The sequence below is a fragment of the Mus caroli genome, chromosome X, assembly GCF_900094665.2.
Source record: "Mus caroli chromosome X, CAROLI_EIJ_v1.1, whole genome shotgun sequence".
Classification (NCBI taxonomy): domain Eukaryota; kingdom Metazoa; phylum Chordata; class Mammalia; order Rodentia; family Muridae; genus Mus; species Mus caroli.
This window is the reverse complement of record NC_034589.1, coordinates 70,614,565-70,637,241: the sequence shown is the minus strand read 5'-3', so window position 1 is coordinate 70,637,241 and position 22,677 is coordinate 70,614,565. Positions and strand designations below refer to the sequence as shown.

At 39.2% G+C, this 22,677-nt stretch overlaps 1 protein-coding gene across 1 annotated transcript; it reads left to right on the top strand.

Moving 5' to 3' along the window:
• The first annotated feature begins 216 nt into the window (after positions 1-216).
• On the top strand, positions 217-22,677 carry Mpp1 (membrane palmitoylated protein 1). The gene is made up of 12 exons (XM_021152892.2): positions 217-503; positions 5,395-5,538; positions 5,826-5,904; positions 7,285-7,370; positions 9,622-9,690; positions 14,897-15,093; positions 16,731-16,837; positions 18,589-18,669; positions 19,237-19,317; positions 20,549-20,751; positions 20,980-21,054; positions 22,107-22,677. Exons 1-12 carry the CDS (start codon positions 402-404, stop codon positions 22,281-22,283), a joined length of 1,401 nt encoding a protein of 466 aa, XP_021008551.1. The 5' UTR covers positions 217-401; the 3' UTR covers positions 22,284-22,677.

The following is a 22,677-nucleotide window of genomic DNA, read 5'->3' as shown; positions in this document are numbered from 1 at the left end:
TCCGCTTCGGTAGTTCACAGGTCGTGCGAGTGAGAGAGAGAATGGAAGCTCCTGTCTCGGAATTTTATCTTTTCAGGGATGCTGGCTGCGCATCTCAACAGGGCCCGCAGAGGCGTGGTTAGAGCGGAGCTTTCAAGCAATGCTGAACTGCGCCTTCTCCAATCGCTAAGCACAAGAAAGGCCAAGGCGTGGGTGGGCTTAGGGGCGGGCCAGGGTGGAGAGTAGGCGGAGCGTGGGTACTGCTCTGCTTGGCCCTCCTGGCTCTCAGCGCAGCTCTCGATCCCTGCCTCCTCCGCCGCCTTAGTCTAGCTCGTCTCTGAACAGGCCGCAGTTCCCCGATTTGTGATTCCTGGGCTCAAAGCTCTGCGGCTACTGCGTCTGGTTGTCTCTGCTCCTGAGAGATGACGCTCAAGTCGAGCGAAGGCGAGGGAGGGAACAGCATGCGCACCGCACTTTCGGACCTCTACCTGGAGCACTTACTACAGAAGCGTAACCGACCTGAGGTTAGCGGGACCCCTGGGGTCCTCTGGGTTCGGGTTGGGTCTAGGATCCAGGCCTTTCCATCTGCTGCTGGATTTTTCCTATCCGTGGCCTTGTTCCCAAGCGCTCTGTCCCCGGATGGCCAGATCTTGGGTGTCTTGCCCCCAGGGTGGAGGCCTTAGCACTGGGCCCGATTCCTGCTGAGATCTGGGTGTGGTGGATAGTTGCCTGGAGCAGCCCTCCTAGGTGAAAATCCCGAGAGGCAGGCCAGGACTAAATGTATACTTAAGGTCAAAGAAAACTTGCTCATGGATGGAAGTCTACTAACAGACTTGAAGAAGGAAAATAAGACTTTAAGGAACACATCCAATAGTAGATCTGCCTGGTTGTTATTGAGCGTTTGTGTTGTTTCACAGACATGGTTGTGAAAACCAACTTCGTGCTCTAAAAAGCTCACACATTTCCCTCTGCATTTCATTTCAGCAGGTCTCCTTGTGCTACGCTGTAAACTAAGGTAGCATTCATATTCCAGTGTTAGACAGTAAATAGTTATTAATCTAATGTGTCAGGCCTCCAGAGGTGGTTGTGATTATATTCTATGTAACATGTCTTCCCCTCCCCATTCACCTACGGACCCTGCTCCCTCTGCTCCCTAGTCCCTTCTCCTGGGAGATTTATGATGCTGCTTGTGATACAGCGAAGATGGCTTTGTGATAGGAAGGTACAGCTATTAAACAACATACATTACTTACACAAAGTGTTTAAAGATGATACTAGATGAAACTGAGGAAATAAATCCAAAAACCTTTACAGGAATGGTAGCTATTATGTGTTTTGATCACTTTTTTTTGATAAAGGGAAAAAAAGAAAAAGTGAAGAATTGATACGAGAAAAAAAATCCATATTATGACAGTTGTATTCTGGTTCCTCAATTCTGGAGCTCTGTTTCCTTTTCCCTATCTCTGGTGTCATTTCCCCTCCCCAAGCCAGTTTTGGAAGTATGGTTCTTTAATCTTGCCTTTCTATGCTCCACACCCAAAGTCCTCTTTTAGTAACACTGACGGAGCAACTCACTGCTTAGGGGAAGAAACTGTGCACCAATTAAATGTCAGCAAATTTTATCTCTCCTGCTGGCAAGTAGGAGGACATTTTGCTTTTTTTGTTTATCTGTTTGTTTCTTGCTTTGAGACGCTGTCTCACACTAGCTCAGGTTACCTTGTAGCTTACTCAGTTGCCCCAACTGGCCCTGAATTCCTTGCAATTCTCCTGCCTCAGCCTCCTGAGTTTATAGGCACTATATGGGCTAACATGCCAGACTTCAGGACATTTTTAGTGTCACAACTAGATGGATTTATTTTTTACAGCAAGAAATTATCAGACCTCCCTCCGAAGTGTCATGACTGCTGAAGGAAACATCTATTCCTGATGTTCTAGTTCAGTGTCTTATTTAAGGTGAACAAATAAAGTGCAAAGAACAAAACTTAATGTGATAAAAATTCTAATCTACTTAGACCACTGTGGCCACAATAAAACCAAATTCCTATCTTTAAGGTATCTAGGTCTTTCTGGTTTTGAAAAATAAAATCATAGATATCCTAGAAGTGAAGGACAGAAAATGAAGAAGACTAACAGACTATACTAGGTACTGAGAAAACTGAGGCAAAGACTAAATAATTTGAAAGTAGTACTTTATTTTTTTAGTTTAAATTCTCTGAAAACACAGACCTTGAATGGAAATATCCTCTTCAAATGACACAGCCAAACCTAAGAAGGAGTTTTTTCTCTGGTAGAATGATAATCAGGAGCAGACTCACTGACCATGCTCCCTACTGACTCAACCAAGACTTGTGTTCTGCTATTGTACATGGCATTGAACCTTGGTGTCTCTGCACAGGCTGTTCTGTTTTGCCTGTAGTCCTGTTTGCCCTTTAAATCCTAGATTCTACAAAGTGCAGGCTTCAGCAATGCTGGGCACTCCACAGTGCTTCACCCCGTACACCTCCTTCAGAGGAAACATCTGCAGCACAGTTCAAAGGGCAGAGACAGTTTCTCAAAGGAAGTTGAAATAAAAAAAATAGATTGAAAAGATTGGTAGGGGTGGGGGCAGGGGTAGTGGGGGTGAATAGAGCAGGGGCAACTATAGTTGACTTTCTCATTTAAACCAGTTGGCTTCAGAACAAAATGACAGTGAACTACTGAGCACAGGAATGAACAAACATTTGTTCAGCCTACTGTTAGGCTCATTGCCAACTGCTTCCACATGGTGAACTTAGAATGCCTAGTCCAAGGAAATGAATGACTCTAAATACAGAAGAGCTGGGAGTTCCTTACTATCACCTGCCAGCCTTGTGTAGCCCCTGACTGAATCACAAGTACCCACTCTTCACATGCACATCTGTTTCACTATGTAAGTGGGAAAAACTACAACAAAAAAGTTAGAAAAGCCATGAGAAAACCAACAATTCCCCAAGGAAGTATAGAGATTAGAACTATTTAACTATAAATGATAAGAACTGGAGAGACAGGAGGGCTCAAGAATCAGAATTTTTCTGGCAGGTATTGTCTTAAAATCATATATTAACTAGAGCTTTATTTGCCAAGCACTAAATGCATCTCTCAATCCAAAGGCCACATGGTTAAAGGTCTTTGGCTGATTTGCTTTATCTGCATAGTACACTCTGGACACATACACAGGCTTCTTCCATCTGAAACTCAAGCAGCTCCATTTTTCATTTTTCTGAATAGAAAGTAATTGTTGTGACATAAAAATGAAGGGATATATGAGGATTTGAATGCTGAACATTTTCTTGAGTGGCTTCTTTTGGTATTGTTGGTATGTCAGCACTCCCAACAGAGAGCTGTACAGCAACATTGTAACCATAGCTCACATTTACCCATTGCTTCTAAGTTATGTTAAGCTCACAACCCAGTAAAGTCCTTAAGTTACCATCCTCATTTTTACAATTGAAAAAACACAAATGCAAGAAGGTCAAGAATCCAAAGTTATCAGCCATTAGTAAAAGAGCCAGGAATCTATCCTAGACAGTGGGTTTTTCTCTTAAGAAGTGTGTCCCACTGGGCACAGCACTTTAATCCCAGCACAGCACTTGGGAGGCAGAGGCAGGTAGGTTTCTGAGTTCAAGGACAGCCTGGTCTACAGAGTGAGTTTCAGGATAGCCAGGACTACACAGAGAAACCCTGTCTCACCCCCTTCCCCCCAAAAGTGTGCCAAGTTTTAAAGTTCTGTTTAATTTTTTTTTTTTTTTTTTGCTAAATTACTTTCTTAAGGTATTTAAACACATAGTGCACAATTTGGAAGATATGGTGAGTAAAATTAGCCTGTGAAGGCAATTTCCTTTTCACTCTGTCTTGTAGCCAACCAATTTCCCCCTTCCTAGAAACAACCACTATTCCTTCCAGTCATTATTTGTGTGTTCAAAGTAAATGCGAATATATTCATTTTTTTCACTATTTATGGTGAAACTAGCATAATTGTCTTCAAATTGTTTTATTTTCCACATGAACAGATGGTTTCAAAATTACTTCAGAGCTTCCTTTTCATGGCTACATGGTGTCTTCCCATGCAGTGACTGTAGTGTCATTGAATTGTTTGTGGTAGAGTACCTGGGAATTGTGTGAAGTTCTGTGTTGCTAGGTATTCTAAGTTAATTTTCAAATTACAACCCCTTTTCAACATTTTTGTTACAACATAAATATCATGTGATGGTCATATGAGTTTTGGGACATTTTAGCTGCTAAACAAGACAATTTCTCAACACTTCCTCATCTGGAAGTTACACAGTAAGTGACACTATGCCAGTCCTCATTGTTTTTTCAGTTAGAAAGGAAGCAGTAAAGGAGATTTTTGTGGAAAGCACACCTATGTTATAAGACGTACTTCTCTCCTTAAGTTTCTAGGCCAGATCTCCTTGTCTTTCATCTTCCCACCCTTCTGTGCCCATGGTGGAGGGGCATTCCTACTCAAGACTCTTCTTTCCTCCAGAAAAATGAATTGGCAAGATATATTTTTCACAGCTCTTCCTATTGAGAAGACCTTCTATATCTTTCCAGTGTCCCTGTGTGTGGATAGTATATAGCTGCTCTCCATTTTCAGTTTATACCCAAATACCAAGCTCACACTAGTTTTTCCTCCTCTGGCTTGCTGTGTAGGTTTTGATTTATTATTTTATGCACAAACATTTGTGAATAATAAAGGCAAGATGTCTTCATATTATCCTCAAATAAACCAAACTTTAAGTTTTTATTTTATTTTATTATTTATTTTATGTATATGAGTACACTGTATCTGTACAGATGGTTGTGAGCCATCATGTACTTGCTGAGAATTGAACTCAGGACCTCTGCTCTCTCTGGACTCAAGATTTATTTATTATTATGTATGTAAGTACACTGTAGCTGTCTTCAGACACACCAGAAGAGGGCGTTAGATCTCATTACAGATGGTTGTGAGTCACCATGTGGTTGTTGGGATTTGAACTCAGGACCTTCAGAAGAGCAGTCAGTGGCTGTGCCATCTCTCCAACCTCCAAACTTTTAAGTTACAGACAGTTGTGAGCTGCCATGTGAGTGCTAAAAATTGAACCCAAGTTCTCTCAAAGAATAGCCAATGATGTTAATGAGATATCTCTTAATCCTTCAGAATATTTTTAAATGAAAATCATTCCTTTATCTGCAATGTCCTTGTAAAATGTGTGTATTAAATTGAATAAGGAATGTTTACAAACAGCTTCACATGGATTCTAATGAGAGTAGATGCCAACCTTATAAAATAACTGGTTTTTTTATATTCTATTTTTTATATTCTAGAAGCTTTTTGGATTCTAATTACAGATTGTTGATTAACTATGGAGTTTTACTGCTTATTTTATCCATTAATCTGTTTTAACTTGACAGACTTCATTGAACCAGTCAAATGTTGCCACTGAGGACATGTACACCAATGGGTCCACTGCTCCAGGTAGCTCTGCCCATGCCAAAGGTCAGGAGGCTCGGAGAGTTCGTCTCATACAATTTGAGAAGATCACAGAAGAGCCCATGGTAATCTCTTGTCCTATTGTCCTTTATCACTTAGACTCTACTGATAAAGTCATTAGGCCATAAGAGTATATGCCAAAGGCCACTCATGGAATTGTACAAACTAACAACTTCACTGCTGTGTTTCTTTGTCCCCATTTCAAGCTCCTTTCAGAGCAAGCTTCCTGCTTTTTCTACTTGAGAACTGCCCATGATATAGATAGAAATGGTTTTTCCTGCAAAATTTCCTTTAAAGATGTCCTCAGAAAGGGCTTAAAACAAAGTTTACTTTTTCATTGCCTTTATTCCAGGGAATCACTTTGAAGCTGAATGAAAAGCAGTCATGTACTGTGGCCAGAATTCTCCATGGTGGCATGATTCATAGACAAGGTACTCTGGCAGGGAGGAGGGGTCCTAAGTCTAATTTTACCCTGGGATAATTATTTACTCTCTGTTCAGTGGTTTGGGACAAGGAGCTTATAGTCCTACAAACTGATAGCATTTTCATGAGAGTGACAAGAGATTCCTTGGCTTAAAAATTAACTCTTTAAACCAGGCATGGAGGTGCATGCCCTAATCCTAACCCTCAGGAACCAGAGGCAGGCAGATCTCTGAGTTCGAGGCCAGCTTAGCCTACAAAGCTAGTTACAGGACAGCCAGGGCTACACAGAGAAACCCTGTCTCAAAAACTAAACCAACCAACCAAAACCACCTGACTCTAGAAAATTGCATGGTAAGATTTTAGTATGAATTCTGAACTCCCCCACCCCCACCCTGATCCCCTGAGATAGGATTTCTTTGTTGAGACTAGGCTGGCCTCAAACTCAAAGAGATATGCCTCTCTCTGCCTCCTAAGTGCCAGGATTAAAGTCATACACCACCACTGCCCGGCTCCTCTGCACCTTCTCATATAAACTTGCCTTTTTAGTTAATAAGTGAATCATTATTACATGTACTCATTACATAAGACTGATATGTAACAGTAAAGAAAGCCATATCTCTACCCTCCTGAAGCTAACAGCTTGAATGAGAAAACCAAATTTAAGTAGGTATAATTAATTATTGTATTTCTCTAATGTCAGAGTGCTAACAATTTTCAGATAATTCATTTACTAAAATATAATTTAGGGAGCAATGAGAGAACAGAATAATAAATTAAAATTTAACATTTTCAGCAGCTGGTAATAATCTAAATGGTATTAGAAACTAGAAACTATTCCCAATGTTGGGGCTATGGCTACTCCTCATTATGTCCTACCCTTTTATGTTTAACTATGTTTTTATTCATCCAAGGTAACATGACATGAATTTTGTAACCATCCTTAACATAGAATTTTAACATTGACTAACCATCTAAGAGCATGTGTTTAACAAAGAAACATTGATCTCATTGAATAATGGGGAGTACTGAGATCTTTTTCCCTGAGTTTGTTATTCTTTTTAATGTGTATATGTGTGTCCAAGTCTCCTGGGGTTGGCAGCTATTCTAATTCCAGGAATTCAAGGATGAGATGCTTTTACACAGACAGCTCTTGGATGACTGAAATAAAAAAGGATGAGGCAGTATTGAACTGTGCTAGATAGATTCAGAACCAAATTTGTTTTTATCTCTCCTGGTTGAATACTTCTAATATTTGAATTTTATCTATTTTATAAAATGCTTTAAATTCTATTTTTGGTTATGTGGTATTCTTGAGCTATACTAACAGCTCTTGTTTGACTTTTTATTATTTTATGCATTGAGTTTTTTGTTTGTTTGTTTAATGACAGGCTCCCTTCATGTTGGGGATGAGATCCTAGAAATCAATGGCACAAATGTGACTAATCACTCAGTAGATCAGTTGCAGAAGGCAATGGTGGGTATTCTCTGCACCAGACAAATACTATCTTCTATGTTCATGAAAGGTATATGGGCACTGGTGCCACTGTATCTCATTTCTCTGCAAAAGCATGGTTATCTTATTGAGAGGGTGTTTATCACTTCTGATCCTCTGATATTCTGTCTAAGAAATGTTATTTCTCTGCTTTCATTTACTAAAACTGCAAAGCAGGGCCAGTAACTTGGGAGCATCAATCTCATAAAAAAACAAGACTATTTCCCTGGGTATCTGGAGATTGTGGTATATATTGGTATTTCTGAATCCCTGCTTTACTTTATTCTTGCTGTATGGCTTTGAGCAGGTGGATTAGTTTCTCTCAGTCTGTAGTCTCAGAATCCACTATGTGGATTCTGCTTGGTGTTTATGCTGCCTTCCTGTTTGTCCCTCCTGATACTTTGCCATCTTTCTTAACTTTGTCTTACATGTCAGTAGGTTGATTTTAGTTTCTAGATCACTTGGGCTTCAGTAGATTCAGCAAGCAGTTAGTAAAGGTATTTATGTGCTTACTCTTACCTGACAAATCTGCTCCTGTAGGTACCAATTTCACACAGGTGTGGACATCCTCGAAAGATCCAACAAGGGAAAGAATTCTTCCTGAGGATATGTATACCTGTGTGAATATGTCCTTCATGAAACTTTTCAAACTCCTTTTTGAATGTGCTACCTAATTATTACTGGGCTTCCCAGTAATATCATAGTACCGGGAGTGATGTCAGAAATTTGGTCCTTAAAGTGGGCCTCTGACATTGAACTACTTGCAAATGAGCATAAGCTAAAAAGATAGTACATCAGAAAAGAGCTACTAATTCTGGGGAAATCTAAATTTCATTTTTAAAACAAAACCAAATAGGAAACTGGGCAAAAGAAACAAAAAACTACTGACCAACCTTTTAAAAATCTGCTCAATTACTACTGCACAATCCATCATAGCCAAGCTATGGAGTCAGCGGTCCAATGAACTAAAAATATGTGGTATATACACACTATGAAATGCTGTCCTGTCTTATACAAAAAGGAAATCCCATTATTTGATACAACATAGGTGCACCAGGAGGACATTATATAAATAAGCCAGACCCAGAAAGATAGTCATCACATAAACTCTTATATACGTAGAATCAAGAAAGGCAAACCTGTAGAAGTAGAGAGTGGAATGGTGCTGATCAGGGGCTGGGAATGGGTAGGGATCATGGAACTATGAATAATAACTATGGATTATATTCGTTTTTTTCTGGTTTTATAGCTTTATTGTAGAAAGGAAAGAGAGAAAGTAACAGAAAGAGACAGGCCATGGCCGAGAGGTGAGAAGGGGAAAAGGAGAGAGAGAAGAAAGGCTAGAAAGTAAGAAAGCTTAAAGAGAGAGAGGTAAAAGCTTAAGAGAGTAAGACAGAGACAGTAAGAGGGAGAGAGTAAGGAAAGTAAAGGCTTAAGAGCAACAAACCATTTAATTAATTAATTTATTTATTTATTTTTGGTTTTTCGAGACAGGGTTTCTCTGTGTAGCCCTGGCTATCCTGGAACTCACTCTGTAGACCAGGCTGTCCTCGAACTCAGAAATCCACCTGCCTCTGCCTCCCAAGTGCTGGGATTAAAGGCGTGTGCCACCACGCCCCGCATTATATGCTTGAAAAATGCTGAGTGAATGTATCTTGAGTATGGTCACAACAAAAATAAGTTGTGAAGTAATGCATATGTTAGTCATATGATATATATATAATTTGAAAACATTTGAATGTGATATTATACATATTTTTATTATTTAAATTGTAAGAAAAAAGAGAGGATGATCAGCTGTAATTATGGTAACTAAATTACAAAATAAATCGTTAAGCTGAATGCAATATAGCTCATGTCTATAATAAAAGCTCTTAGGAGGCCAATAACAAGTTAAACTTGTATCTACTTCCAGTTGTGATGGGACTTGGAAGCCTGAGGCAGAAGGATCATAGGTTAAGGCCAGCCTCAGCTATATAGAAAAACCAAAAACCAAAAGAAACATGTGACTATAAATATTTCCAATGTTCTATTGCGTTATTATTTTTGTGTCTTCAGTTATGCTGGTGTGGGAAGTACATGACAATCTTATGGTTCAAGAGGTAATATCTGATCAAATCTTAAACTATAAAGATGGTTCTGTAGTGATAACCCTGACTTTATAAAACCCTATTCCTCGCCCCCCACCCATAAGTTTTTGTTACAGTTTCATTTTTCTTTTCTTTTTTAATAGAAGGAAACCAAAGGAATGATCTCATTAAAAGTCATTCCTAATCAGCAGAGTCGTCTTCCTGCACTACAGGTATATAGTGCCATTTTCTCTTTTGTGCTGTTTTGTGTTCTTTGAGATTTTATTAAAAATTACATTATTCTATAACTTTAAATTCTGAATCTCTCACAGGTGTTTAGTTGCTTGGCTTGGGATCCTATTATCCTATTGTCCACTCTGTAATCTCCTTTATTTTCTCTCTATTTTCCTTGTGTCTGTGTGTGCTTGTGTGTTCATGTATGTTCTAGTGCATTTTGTGTAGAGGGCAGAGGACAACCTTGGGTGTCATCCATCTTTATGTGTTTGTTGGGGTGTTCTTGTGTAAATGTGTGTGCACATTTGCACATGTATGTATAAGAGTGTGGAGGCCACAGGTTCATATTAACCTCACTTTACCTTTATTTATTTATTTTTTTTGAGAGGTGTCTCTCAAGGAACCTGAAATTCATTGATTGGGCTAGAACAGTTGGCCAATGAGCTTCAGGGATTCACCTATTTCTTCTCCCCGACCCTCTTTTCCAGTACTGGAATTACAGGCAACACATTGTGCCCAGGTTTTTAATATAACTGGGGTCTGAACTCAGGTTCTCATGGTTGTGTGGTAGATACTTTATCAACTGAGCTACCTCTTACTCAGTCCCCATCTTTTTTTTTTTTTTTTTGGAGATAAAGTTCCACCTCACCCACCCTAGCCTGGATCTTACCCATTAGGTTCGGTTGGTGAGGTAATGAGCCTCAGGGATCCTTCTGTCTCCTTCCCAGCTCTGAGCCACTTGACTCAGCTTTTTAATGTGAATTCTGAGAGTCAACTCAATTGCAAAGTACATATAAGGCAAGTATTTTACTAACTCAATTGAACAGTCTCTTCAGCCCTTTATTCCTTTTTCTTTGAGGAAGAAGACAATGTTGGAAGTGTTAGGAATAAGTTATCAGTAGCAGAGGAATAGATGGGACAGGACCTTGGCAAATGAATGTGCAAAAAAGGTTAAAATACCAAACCTTGGGCTGGAGAGATGCTTCAGATTAAGAGAATTTGCTGCTCTTTCAGAGGACATGAATTTGATTGACAGTACCCACATCAGGTACTTCACAGTGGTCTATAACACTAGATCTAGGGGATCTGTTGCCTTCTTCTGGCCTCCACAGGCAACTGAACACATGTGAGTAAAAAAAGAAATGAAAATAAATACTAATATCAAACCTGAAATTTCTATTATTACCTATAGTGTGAAAGAGTATAGTCTTCACCTTTTAAATTGAGTTTTTGCTGTTTGTGTTCATACATATAACAAAATGAATAGATCACACGTATAAAACTGGTTAAATTCATGAACTGAACAGCACCCAATTCAAAAGGCAGAATATGTCCAGCATCTGTTACTTCTTATCTCATTTCTTCCAGGCTCACCACCACCCTGAAAAGAGAAAAGAGTTTTGCCCCATTTTGAAGTTTATATAAATTGAACTATATAGTAGGAATTTTACCAACTCAACTGAGCAGTCTCCTCTGCCCTTTATTCCTTTTTCATTGCATTCAGTACTATATTTAAATGAGTAATCCATGTTACTTATTGCAATAGGTGATTCAGTTTCTCTGACTCATCGTATAAATGTGCTGTGATTATGGCCAGTTTTTTGTTTTTGTTTTGCTTGGTTTTTTGCTTGTAGGAAGTGCCATGAACTTCTTGGATGTATGTTTTTTGGTTTTTCAAGGCAGGGTTTCTCTGTGTATCCCTGGCTGTCCTGGAACTCACTGTGTAGACCAGGCTGGCCTTGAACTCAGAAATCCCCCAGCCTCTGCCTCCCAAGTGCTGGGATTAAAGGCATGAGCCACCACTGCCCAGCCTATTTTCTTTTCTTTTTTTAAAAAGATTTATTTATTTATTTCATGTATGTGAGTATGCTGTGACTGTCTTCAGACACACCAGAGGAGGGCTATTTATTTTTACTTACTACAGGGTGGAAAGGACATTCTTTTATATTTTCTTCTGAATGCATGTAGAATTGAATTCATTTTTATGTAGGATATTGTAAAGCAAGAGGTCAAGAATAAACATCCTGGGGCTGATGAGATGGCTCAGTGGTTAAGATCACTGACTGCTCTTCCGAAGGTCATGAGTTCAATTCCCAGCAACCACATGATGGCTTATAACCATCTGTAATGAGATCTGACACCCCCTTCTGGAGTGTCTGAAGACAGCTACAGTGTATTTACATATACTAATAAATAAATAAATAAATAAATAAATAAATCTTTAAAAAATATAAGAAGACGGGCATGGTGGCTCATGCCTTTAATCCCAGCACTTGGGAGGCAGAGGCAGGCGGATTTATGAGTTCGAGGCCAGCTTGATCTACAAAGTGAGTTCCAGGACAGCCAGGGCTATACAGAGAAACCCTGTTCTCGAAAAAACCAAAAAAAAAAAAAAAAAAAAAAAAAGAAGGATAAACATCCTGTTCATACTATATGCACCATCACTTTTATCATGTCATATATGCAGGCATATTCTGTGTAGTTGGTCTATTTATTTACCCTTGCGTTAAATCTCTGTATCATTTTGTGGAAAAAAAGACATTTTCACAATATCCCCAAAGAAGTAATAACAGCAGGATCCTTCTCTATTTCTCAATATTGAAGACAAAGTTTTAGTATTTCATTGTAAAGTATGTTGGCTGCGGGGTTTTTTTATTTGTTTGTATTATTTTAATTATGTGTCTCTGTGTGTATATGTGCGTATGAGTTCAGGTGCTCACAGAGGTCAGAGGTATCAAGATTCCCCTGGAGTTCATTATGAGCCACCTGATATAGGTGCTGGGAGTCACATACAGGTCCTCTGAAAGAGCAGTAGTTGTCACCTGAACCATTCCTCTAGCCCCAAGCTGTAAGGTTTTTGAAGGTATTTATTAGTCTCAAAGAGCTCCCTTCTGTTACAAGTTCATTAAAATTTTAATAATGTTTGGATGTTAAATTTTTTCTTTGTACCTAGTGACAAAACCATGTGATTTCTTTTCTCTACTTTTTCCCCCCCTTTTTTGGTTTTTTGAGACAGGGTTTCTCTGTATAGCCTGGGCTGTCCTGGAACTCACTCTGTAGACCAGGCTGGCTTTGAACTCAGAAATCCACCTGCCTCTGCCTCCCAAGTGCTGGGATCAAAGGCATGCACCACCACTGCCCGGCTTTTCTCTACTTTTTATGTTTATGTTAATGTCACAACTTTTGTGTTGCTGAACTAGATTCTGCTTGATTGTGGCTTCTTATCCTTATGATGAATTGCCGTGTTTGGTTTGTTTGTTTGTTTGTTTTTGTTTTTCGAGACAGGGTTTCTCTGTGTAGCCCTGGCTGTCCTGGAACTCACTTTGTAGACCAGGCTGGCCTCGAACTCAGAAAATCCGCCTGCCTCTGCCTCCCAAGTGCTGGGATTAAAGGCGTGCGCCACCACTGCCCGGCCGAATTGCTGTGTTTGATTTACTATTTCATTTTGGATTTTTTTATATCCCTGATCCTCAGAGAGACCAAAAGAATCTCATTAGATTTGGGTATTATGGTTATAAGTTGGGAGGCTCTAGATTTTTGTTATTTGTATTTGTATGAGAATAACCTATTTCTTCAACAGTTTTGAAATTTGACCAAAGAAGAACAAATAAACCATCGGGTCTTATCAAATGTTTTGGTGTGAAATTGTTCATGATAAGATGTTTTGAGTGTGTGTATACATATGCACATGTGTATAGGGTGTTGTGTACTCTCAAGGACAGAGGAGGAAGGACACTGGGTATCCTGCTCTGCCACTTGGCTGTCTTGTTCCCTTGTCATAGAGTCTCTCACTGAACCTGAAGCTCACCATTTCAGCTAGGCTGAATGGTCAGCAAATTTCTGAAATTCACCTGTGTGCCCCTGTCTGCTGGTTACATGGGTGTACAGCCATGCTTAATTATCACAATATCCCACTATAACATTTTACGTAAGTTTAGGATCTTCACTAGTAAATTGGTTTTGTTTTGTGTTTGTTTTTATGGAGATGGGGTTTTACTATGTAGTTCTGTAATTCACTATGTAGACCAAGTTGGCCTTGAACTCATAGAGACCGCCTGCTGGAATTAAAGGAGTGAGTGGGCTAAAATTCTTTCTGCTCCTTGTTATTTCTTCCCTTATTTGTTTGAGCTATATTTGTGCTCCTTAAGGTTATTACTACAGGTAACCAGTGTTTGAGTTTTCTCTCTGTTGCAGTGATAAAACCTTCTAACTTAAATCAACTTGAGAGGAGAATGTTTATTTCAGCTTATACTTCCAGATCAGTATTAAATTCTGGTATAATTTCTTCTAGTCATTTTTCCCTATGATAAACATTTCTTTTTAATTTTGACAGTTCTAGGTATTTTGCTTATTAATTATTTTGTTTATTAATGTTCTTTTTTTGTTTTTGTTTTTGGTTTTTTGGTTTTTTCGAGACAGGGTTTCTCTGTGTAGCCCTGGCTGTCCTGGCACTCACTTTGTAGACCAGGCTGGCCTCGAACTCAGAAATCTGCCTACCTCTGCCTCCCGAGTGCTGGGATTAAAGGCGTGGGCCACCATTGCCCGGCTGTTTATTAATGTTCTTATTTCACATAATGTTAGCATGATTGCCAAGGGCATTAGATATTCTTCTACAAATTGGGATTTCATGTTACATGGTAATATACTTAGCAGCTACTTAACCATTTATCATAGATAAATTAAAATGTCTTAGGAAATAAAATTGTTTTCAATACTTTGCTCTTATAAATAATGCTGAGATAAACATACTTATCCACATAAGCATGATTTATATAAGATAAATACATAGTTTGATAGAAGGTAGGGCAAAGAATGTCAACATTTGAAGATGATGGACACATTCATATTGCTAGACTGTCCACTAGAGAAAGATATATCAACTTTACCATATTTTTGAGAGTATCTTCAGATGGATGGTAACAGCTCTCTCCTCTGAGATGGACAATTCAGATTCAATAGCTGACAACATGGTGACCCAGAAAGGCATTTCATGAGACATGTCTTCTTGTTAAAAAGATCAGTTTTGATTCTTTTGCAAACACAACAGTATGTACTTAAGAACACTTGAACAATTCAGCTGCACATGTGTGGGTGCCTGCCTACCATTTTTGCCTCATTCTTGCTCATTTCCTTATAGTGGGACTTTTTACGTACATGCTCTAGTGTTAGTGTTTTTCCTGAGGTCTTATTTGCCTTTTTTTACAGATGTTCATGAGAGCACAGTTTGACTATGATCCCCAAAAGGACAACCTTATTCCTTGCAAGGAGGCAGGACTGAAGTTTGTTACTGGAGACATTATCCAGATAATCAACAAAGATGACAGCAATTGGTGGCAGGGGCGGGTGGAGGGCTCCTCCAAAGAGTCTGCAGGATTAATCCCTTCTCCTGAGCTACAGGAATGGTGAGCATGTTTGTATTGGTGGAAAGCCCCTGCAGTAGCTAATTGCTTAGCTTCAGAAATCTGCTGTCTTGCGTATATTTTCCATATCTCCTAAACATATGTTCTAGTTTTCTTTACATAATAGATGAGGAAGGGTCCATAGGAGTTGATACGGTTCATTGAAAGGACATTTGTTTCTGGGAAAGGAGCCTTTTATTGGCCTGTTTCCTTAAACACTCTTACCAGTTACAGAGCCCTATTTCTTGTTTCCTATATCCCTTCAATCACTCAGTACTGTTTCTAAGAAAACTTCTGAAAACAGTCACATTTTAAGTATGTGTCCTTTATACAGATTCTTGTCCTCCAGTCAGATTGCTGACTTAGTGAAAGGCTGCCACACATGACCATAGAGTGGTAAAAAAAAATCCATATTCATTGTTGACCTCCTTGTAGAAAATGACATCACAACCTCAAAGAGTGTAAGTTCCTGTACCAGACCTATTTCTTTCTATTATTTTTTTGAGATTATAATTACATCATTTCTCCCCTTTCTTCCTTCTAAACTTTTCATATATATTTCTTTGCTCTCTTCAGAATTCATGGCCTGATTTTTCATTAGCAGTTGAATATATATACATACACACACATACATGTATATGTATGTATATATATGTATGTGTGTGTGTATATTCTTAATATACAAATTCCTAAATATGTAAGTACAACCCACTTAGCTGTCTATCGAGTGTCAAATGGTGAGCCCTGCAAACATATACAGACCTTTAGTTTTAAGTTAGAGTTCTGTTTGATCTCATTTCCAATTATTGTAAAAAGCACCTAACCACGGGATGTTTTTTGTATAAATAAATGTTTATCATTAGAACAACAGAAGAACCTGGAAGATGTTGGTCAAAACCTGGAGCATGCTGTCTGTAACTTCTGGGCCATTTTTAGAGCTAACACCTGGTGAAGAACATAGTAAGATCAGGAAATGCAGATAGCTAAGAAAGACTCAGGAGAAGACTCAGGAGAGCACAAAGTGAAACTGAGGCTTACTAATGAGGCATGAAATCAATTTAGTAGACTACAACATACATTTTTTTTAAATGAGAGTTAGATATTGTAGCTCAGGCCTGTAATTCAGAGTGCTCAGAAGACTAAGGCAAGTTCAAAGCCACCTGGGCTACATATTAAGACCCTGGCTAAAAACAAAAGATGATTCATAGAAACATCAGTATAGATTACACAGTAACAGGTGGTGTTGTTATTGAAACTATTGTTTCAGTCATATATATGATTTTGTGTGCTTTATTTATAGATTAAGTTGTTGTAGATAATATATTTCTTATGATGAACTGAGTGTTAGCCCAATTTTCCAGGTTTTACCTCAAAAGTGGAAGAATGGTCAGGCTGCACTAAGGGGAGGAAATCACTTTTTCCTCCTGAAAACATTTGCACTGCCTTGTGCCTGGGTGACCATGTAAAATTATGAAGAAAGGAAGGGAAGTGTGTGAGGGCATCTCTGCCTGAAGAATTTTAGAGTCAAAGGAAGTTGGTCAGTCTCAAAACTTAACTACAGAAAAGAAAGGAGGTAGCCTAGTATTTCACAGGCCTTTACACTGAGGACCTACTGAGTTTTAGTCGTCTGTTCTTCACAGGAGAGTGGCAAGTGTGGCTCAATCTGCTCCAAGTGAAGCTCCAAGTTGCAGTCCCTTTGGGAAGAAGAAGAAGTATAAAGACAAGTACCTGGCTAAGCACAGTTCCAGTAAGTTTTCTGTGTCCCCCTTAAGAGTTCAAGTAGCATTAGTGTTTCTCTACCTCTTTAACCAGAAGGAAAGAGGTGAGGATGCAGTACATAGTGAGATGTATAGAAAATGTGCCATTTCTGTTGACTTTCCTTTACTCATTTTATTCATAAACTTACTGCTGTCAGAGAGATAATGCCAATGCATGTTCACGAAAGCTAGTGGTCGTGGTCTGTCCACACCTACTCATCACCTCACCTCTCAAGTAATGAACTGATCAAGTCTTCCAGACTTTTTTCCATACTTATCTTTATTCTGCTGATCACCAACTTCAATATCTACAGAGGAATGGTTCCAGTACCCACCCAGTGGTTATCAAAATCGACAGATGCTCAACACCCTCAAAAAAGGGTGTAGAATTTATATAGGACTTATTTATATCCTCCTTTGAAAATTTTAAGCAAGGCAGAACTGCATAGTGAGACCATGACTGAAAAAGAAAATCTTGATTTTTTTTCTAATACAATGAAAATGCTGTATAAATAATTGCAGTATATTGTTTAGGGCATAATGAAAGAGAAAGTCTGTATATGTTTAATATAGATGCAAAATATTTCAATTTGTGGTTGATTGAATCTGAGGATACAGGGCTCATGAATATGGAGGGCTGAATTTCAAGTGGGTTGTTGGTAATAAATGAATACCAATCTATAATTTATTTAATGTTTCCATCTTGTTCGGAGCATTCAGAGACAGTGACATATGCATGAACAAATCAAAGAACCTAAAGCTACCATGGCAAAGGCATCTGTGAAGGAGTAGAGGACTGTTTGTCTAAGAGCCCCTTTTCCATCTTGAATGGTTGGGTCAATATTGGTTCTGTTCTCTAAAATAAGGGATGTTAGAGGGTGATGATATTGATTGACCTCTAAGTGGCTGTGAGACACCCAAGTTAAATGTTTTAGAGAGATGGAATCTGTGTTGGGGATAGAGAACTGTTACAGTGCTGAGACTGAAAGACTGAAAAGGTCAGGTCAAAGGGATACAGAAAAGAACATAGAGTTATATATATATATATAAAAAAGCATATAAAATCAGAATCCTATGGACTAGCCTACAGAGCCATGTAAAAAGTTCAGATGGGGGATGCTGAGAAAATCAAATCATAGACCTAAAAGGATCACATGCATATGTAATACAGAATGAGCCTGCTCTCACATCCTGTTCTTCAGTTTGTTATCAGCACCTCCTCTAGCTGCTACAGCTATTTTGCTAGCATATTTAATGAGCAAAACATTATTCCTCAGTAAGTTTGGATTCTGCTTGAAATTGTTTTTCACAGCATAGTCATGGAATTGAGCTGGAGTTTGGTGTGTCCAGTCTCACTGCTTAAACTCTAGCCCCTGCAGTTTTTTTCTTATTAAACGTTCTAGATAGTTCATTCAGAATTAAAATGGGGTCATGTCAGTCCTTTCCTCAGAATTTTCATGGGAAATACTTTCTGCTTTAGTTTCTTATATATCATTCTTCATCACATAGAAATATCTAAACATCCCTCCCAGCAACCCCCCTCTGATTTCATGTCCATGGTCTCTCTCCCTGCATTTTACTTACTTTTTGTAGACAGGGCCTCAGACCTAGGATTATAGGCATGTACCACCACACCCAACCTTCCCTTCTTGCTGGATCAAGTGTGTCAACACCTTAACCCCAGCCAGTGCTTTATCACCCCACCTCTGAAAATTAATGATTTGATTTTCTTTGTCTCTAGTTTTTGATCAGTTGGATGTTGTTTCCTATGAGGAAGTTGTTCGGCTCCCTGCATTCAAGAGGAAGACCCTGGTGTTGATCGGTATCTTTTCACTGCTCCTCACCAATTTGCTAATTCAAGAGCACAATTCTGTCTTTATTTCCAATCCCGTGTTATATGTCCACCCTTCTTCAGGAAAGGCAGTGAGGAAGATATGTAGTGTGGTCTCTTAGATACTTCACATAGCAGTTATAAAGAACTTCTGGATCCTACAAGTAATCTATCTGGATCCACTTCATATTACACGTTTTTCTACTGTTTTTAGCACATAATTCTTTTATATTAAGTTTGCTCTTTGTCTATCTGTTTGGATGGCTTAGGAAATAAAAAGAAAACTCCCCAGTAGCTAATTCCTCTGTAGAAATAGCAATTATGTTCCATATCTTAACTCTTAGGCCTTAGAATGACTTCCCACTCAAATGGATACTAAGGAATTGAAGCTATTTGGTGACCCCAAATCTTGACAATTGTAATGACTCAGTTGCAGCCTTGTTACAACACCAAACTGTTTGAGCACTGGGATATAGAAATCCACCTCCCATTCCTTGTCTTATCCCCACCAGTGTTTCTGAATGAAAGTGATGGAAGCCTTTCTTTATTCTCACACAGGAGCCAGTGGGGTGGGTCGTAGCCATATTAAGAATGCTCTGCTCAGTCAGAATCCAGAGAAGTTTGTATACCCTGCCCCATGTAAGTATTTCTCAGGAGCCTTGAAGGGGAACATTATGCCTAAGGGTCAGGCAGAAATGTCCTGTTACAAAATTTAGAATCAGTGTTTTTCTGAAATGTCACATGGTTTTGTTCTTGTTATTTTATTTCATATGTTTAATCATGAAAACTGAAAATTTGGGGGTTTGGGGAGATAACTCTGTCAGTAAAGTTCTTGGAAAGTATGGGGTCCTGATTTCAGTCTTTGGAATCCACATTGAAGAGCGAAGGAAGGAAGGAAGGAAGGAAGAAAGAAAGGAAGGAAGGGAGGGAGGGAGGGAGGGAGGGAGGAAGGAAGGGTTAGAAGGAAGGAAGGGTTAGAAGGAAGGAAGGGAGGGGGAGGGAAAGAGAGGGAGGAGGAGGGGGAAGGAAAGGGAAAGGGGGAGAGGGGGGAGGAAGGAAAAATCACACACAAAACACTAAGTATTTGGAAATGTAATACATACTTATAGGGCTGAGGAGATGGCTGCTAACCCTAACAATATGAATTTAACCCTCAGAACCACATGGTAGAACTGACTCCCACTGGTTGACCTCTGACTTTCATATGCACATCATGGCACTGGCACACACACACCCCTTGCCAGGGTTTTCAATGTGCAAGTTGAGGGGAAGAAGTCATTTTAGAGACAAGTGTCTGGCGTGGAAGGTAAAGATGGTTCATCATAGGATAAAAAGAGGCTGGGAATATATAACTTATCTCTGCACTAGAATGTTACTCTTAACATTTTAACTTTTTAAAAGAATTATTTATTACTCAGTATTATTATACAGTATTATTATGCAGTGTATGTACTCATGCCACAGCATGTGTGTGTGCACTCATTTTATAGCATGTGTATAGAAGTCAGAATACAATTTATAGGACTCAGTTTCCTTCCACCACATGGTTCCAGGTTCTCAGTTTATGAGCCTTCTGTGGCAAATGCTGAAAAATTGCCAGCCCCAACATTTTAACTTTTTAACAAAATGTTGAAACAAAACCATTGTGTTCTTTCCATGTCATAAAAACAAAACAGTGCTGGAGAGATGGGTAGGTGGGGATATTGTATCTGTATAACTTCCAGCACCAATCATTCAGTTCATGAGAAAAACATCTCTATTATATTATCTGCCCCAAAGATGGGTAGTTTCCATATAGACACTTTGAGTCAATACACTAAAAGATAGCAAAGACCAAGAGCTCATCAAGGATTTGAGTTCTTATACACAGATACAACACGGCCACCAAAGAAGAGTGAGGAAGATGGGAAGGAGTATCACTTCATCTCAACAGAGGAGATGACAAAGAACATCTCTGCCAATGAGTTCTTGGAGTTTGGCAGCTATCAGGGCAACATGTTTGGCACCAAATTTGAAACAGTGCACCAGATTCATAAGCAGGACAAGATTGCCATCCTTGACATTGAGCCCCAGGTGGGTAGGCATAAAAGGGCAGGAACAATGGTTTCAGCCATGTAATGAGGGAAGTGGGTGATAAAAAGTAGAGATCCTGGAAATCTTCTGGGAGCTCAGGCTTGCTTCCTAAAGTTTTAGTGGGGTCAGCATGAAACAAATTGGTATTGGGATTTAACATTTATTAGAAGGAATACATTCTGACAGACAACTGGGTTGTTTGTTTCTCCTTTTCTTCCCTTTTCCTAGACCCTGAAGACTATTCGGACAGCTGAGCTTTCACCTTTCATTGTGTTCATCGCACCTACTGACCAGGGCACTCAGGTGGGAAAGGGGTCACATGGGTGGAGGTCCACACCTTTTAGGTCATTGTCAACTGTTTTTTCCAAGGCCAAGAAGACAAAGGGCATGCATATTTTATTCATTCCAGAGTTATTCAAGAGATTAGTTATTAAATAATACATGTTTAGTCATAGTCCTGAATGAACAGTTCTAATGGCTGAGATGGACAGTTAAATAAATCCTATTTCTTATATGATATATACTGTTGTGAAGCAAACAGAGAGAGCTGTGAAGGATGGAGGTGGTACTAGATCCACCACAGGGTGCAGTGTGGCTACAGTGGAAAAGGAGCCTGCTTGTAAAAGTGGCTGTTTCCTCTTTAACATCATTCATAACATTTTTAAAAGAATTGGTTAACATTTTAGAAGAATGGCATTTTCACTTTGTTTTACTATAAAAGATTGTTTTTTACTATTGAGAGTCAATCACTACAATTGGGAGGTGAAAGGAAGAGGATCAGGAGCTCAAGGCCAGTCTGGAGTTCAAAGGCAGTAAATAAGACTGCCACACACACTTATTAATATCTGGCCATATCCTTAGCTGTTTCCACTGAGTTAGTGACTTCATCTAAGAATTCTGTATTATGGTACTTCACTGTAATGACAGTTACAAATATCCCCACCACCACTATGACATATTTCTCTATGCTTTTGCCTTTATGTAGTTAACTGACCATTGGAGCCAGAGGCCCGAGACTTGTCAATAAACTTTCTCCCTTATCCTTGGATTACAGCTGTAGTAGTTGCTAAAATGGCTTTTCTATAAACAAAGGGCTAAAACTAAGTGAATGATGCTAGTGAAGGCTGTGCTAGGTAATTAGGGTTAGTTTGGCATTCGTTAGAATAGTTAAGTGGTTCTCAACCCCTTTGGCAAACATATTCTTAATTGGTTACCTAGCAGATACCAGGCCACAGGATGGATCACCACCATGCAAAAAAATAGATGGGGAACCAGTTAATGTAAACTTGTTTAAATCTTCCCTTTGCTGCTGTGATTTGAGACTGCTGCTTCATCTATGGCTTTCTTCTTTGCAGACTGAAGCCCTGCAGCAGCTGCAGAAGGACTCTGAGGCCATCCGTAGTCAGTATGCTCATTACTTTGACCTCTCTTTGGTGAATAATAGTGTTGATGAAACTCTTAAGAAGTTGCAAGAAGCCTTTGACCAGGCTTGCAGTTCTCCACAGTGGGTGCCTGTCTCCTGGGTTTACTAAGCTTACACAATTGGCAAACATGTTTCAGCCAGCATTTGGAATGCCACCTCCCCGCACCCCCTCCCTTGCTTAAGCCAAAAGGGTTGCTTCAACTTTTAGCTCTCTGCTGTTTTCTTACTCAGGCTCCTAAAGGGGTGAAGTTTTCCTACTATCTACATTTCAAAATGATCTCTGGAAATTTGCCATAAGAATAACCAAATGCAATGCTACATAGATAAACCAACTGTCCCCCTGAAGCCTGAGCTCCTTTGCTTTCAACTATAGAATGTCTTTTTACTCTGGAATAAATATCTTCTGAAAACTTTCTAAAATGCCAAAATCAAACAGCTGTGCAATAGAATGTCTGCTATAGGGAAACCTTCCAAAGCAATAAAAATGCTGCTGTGTTAAGGTA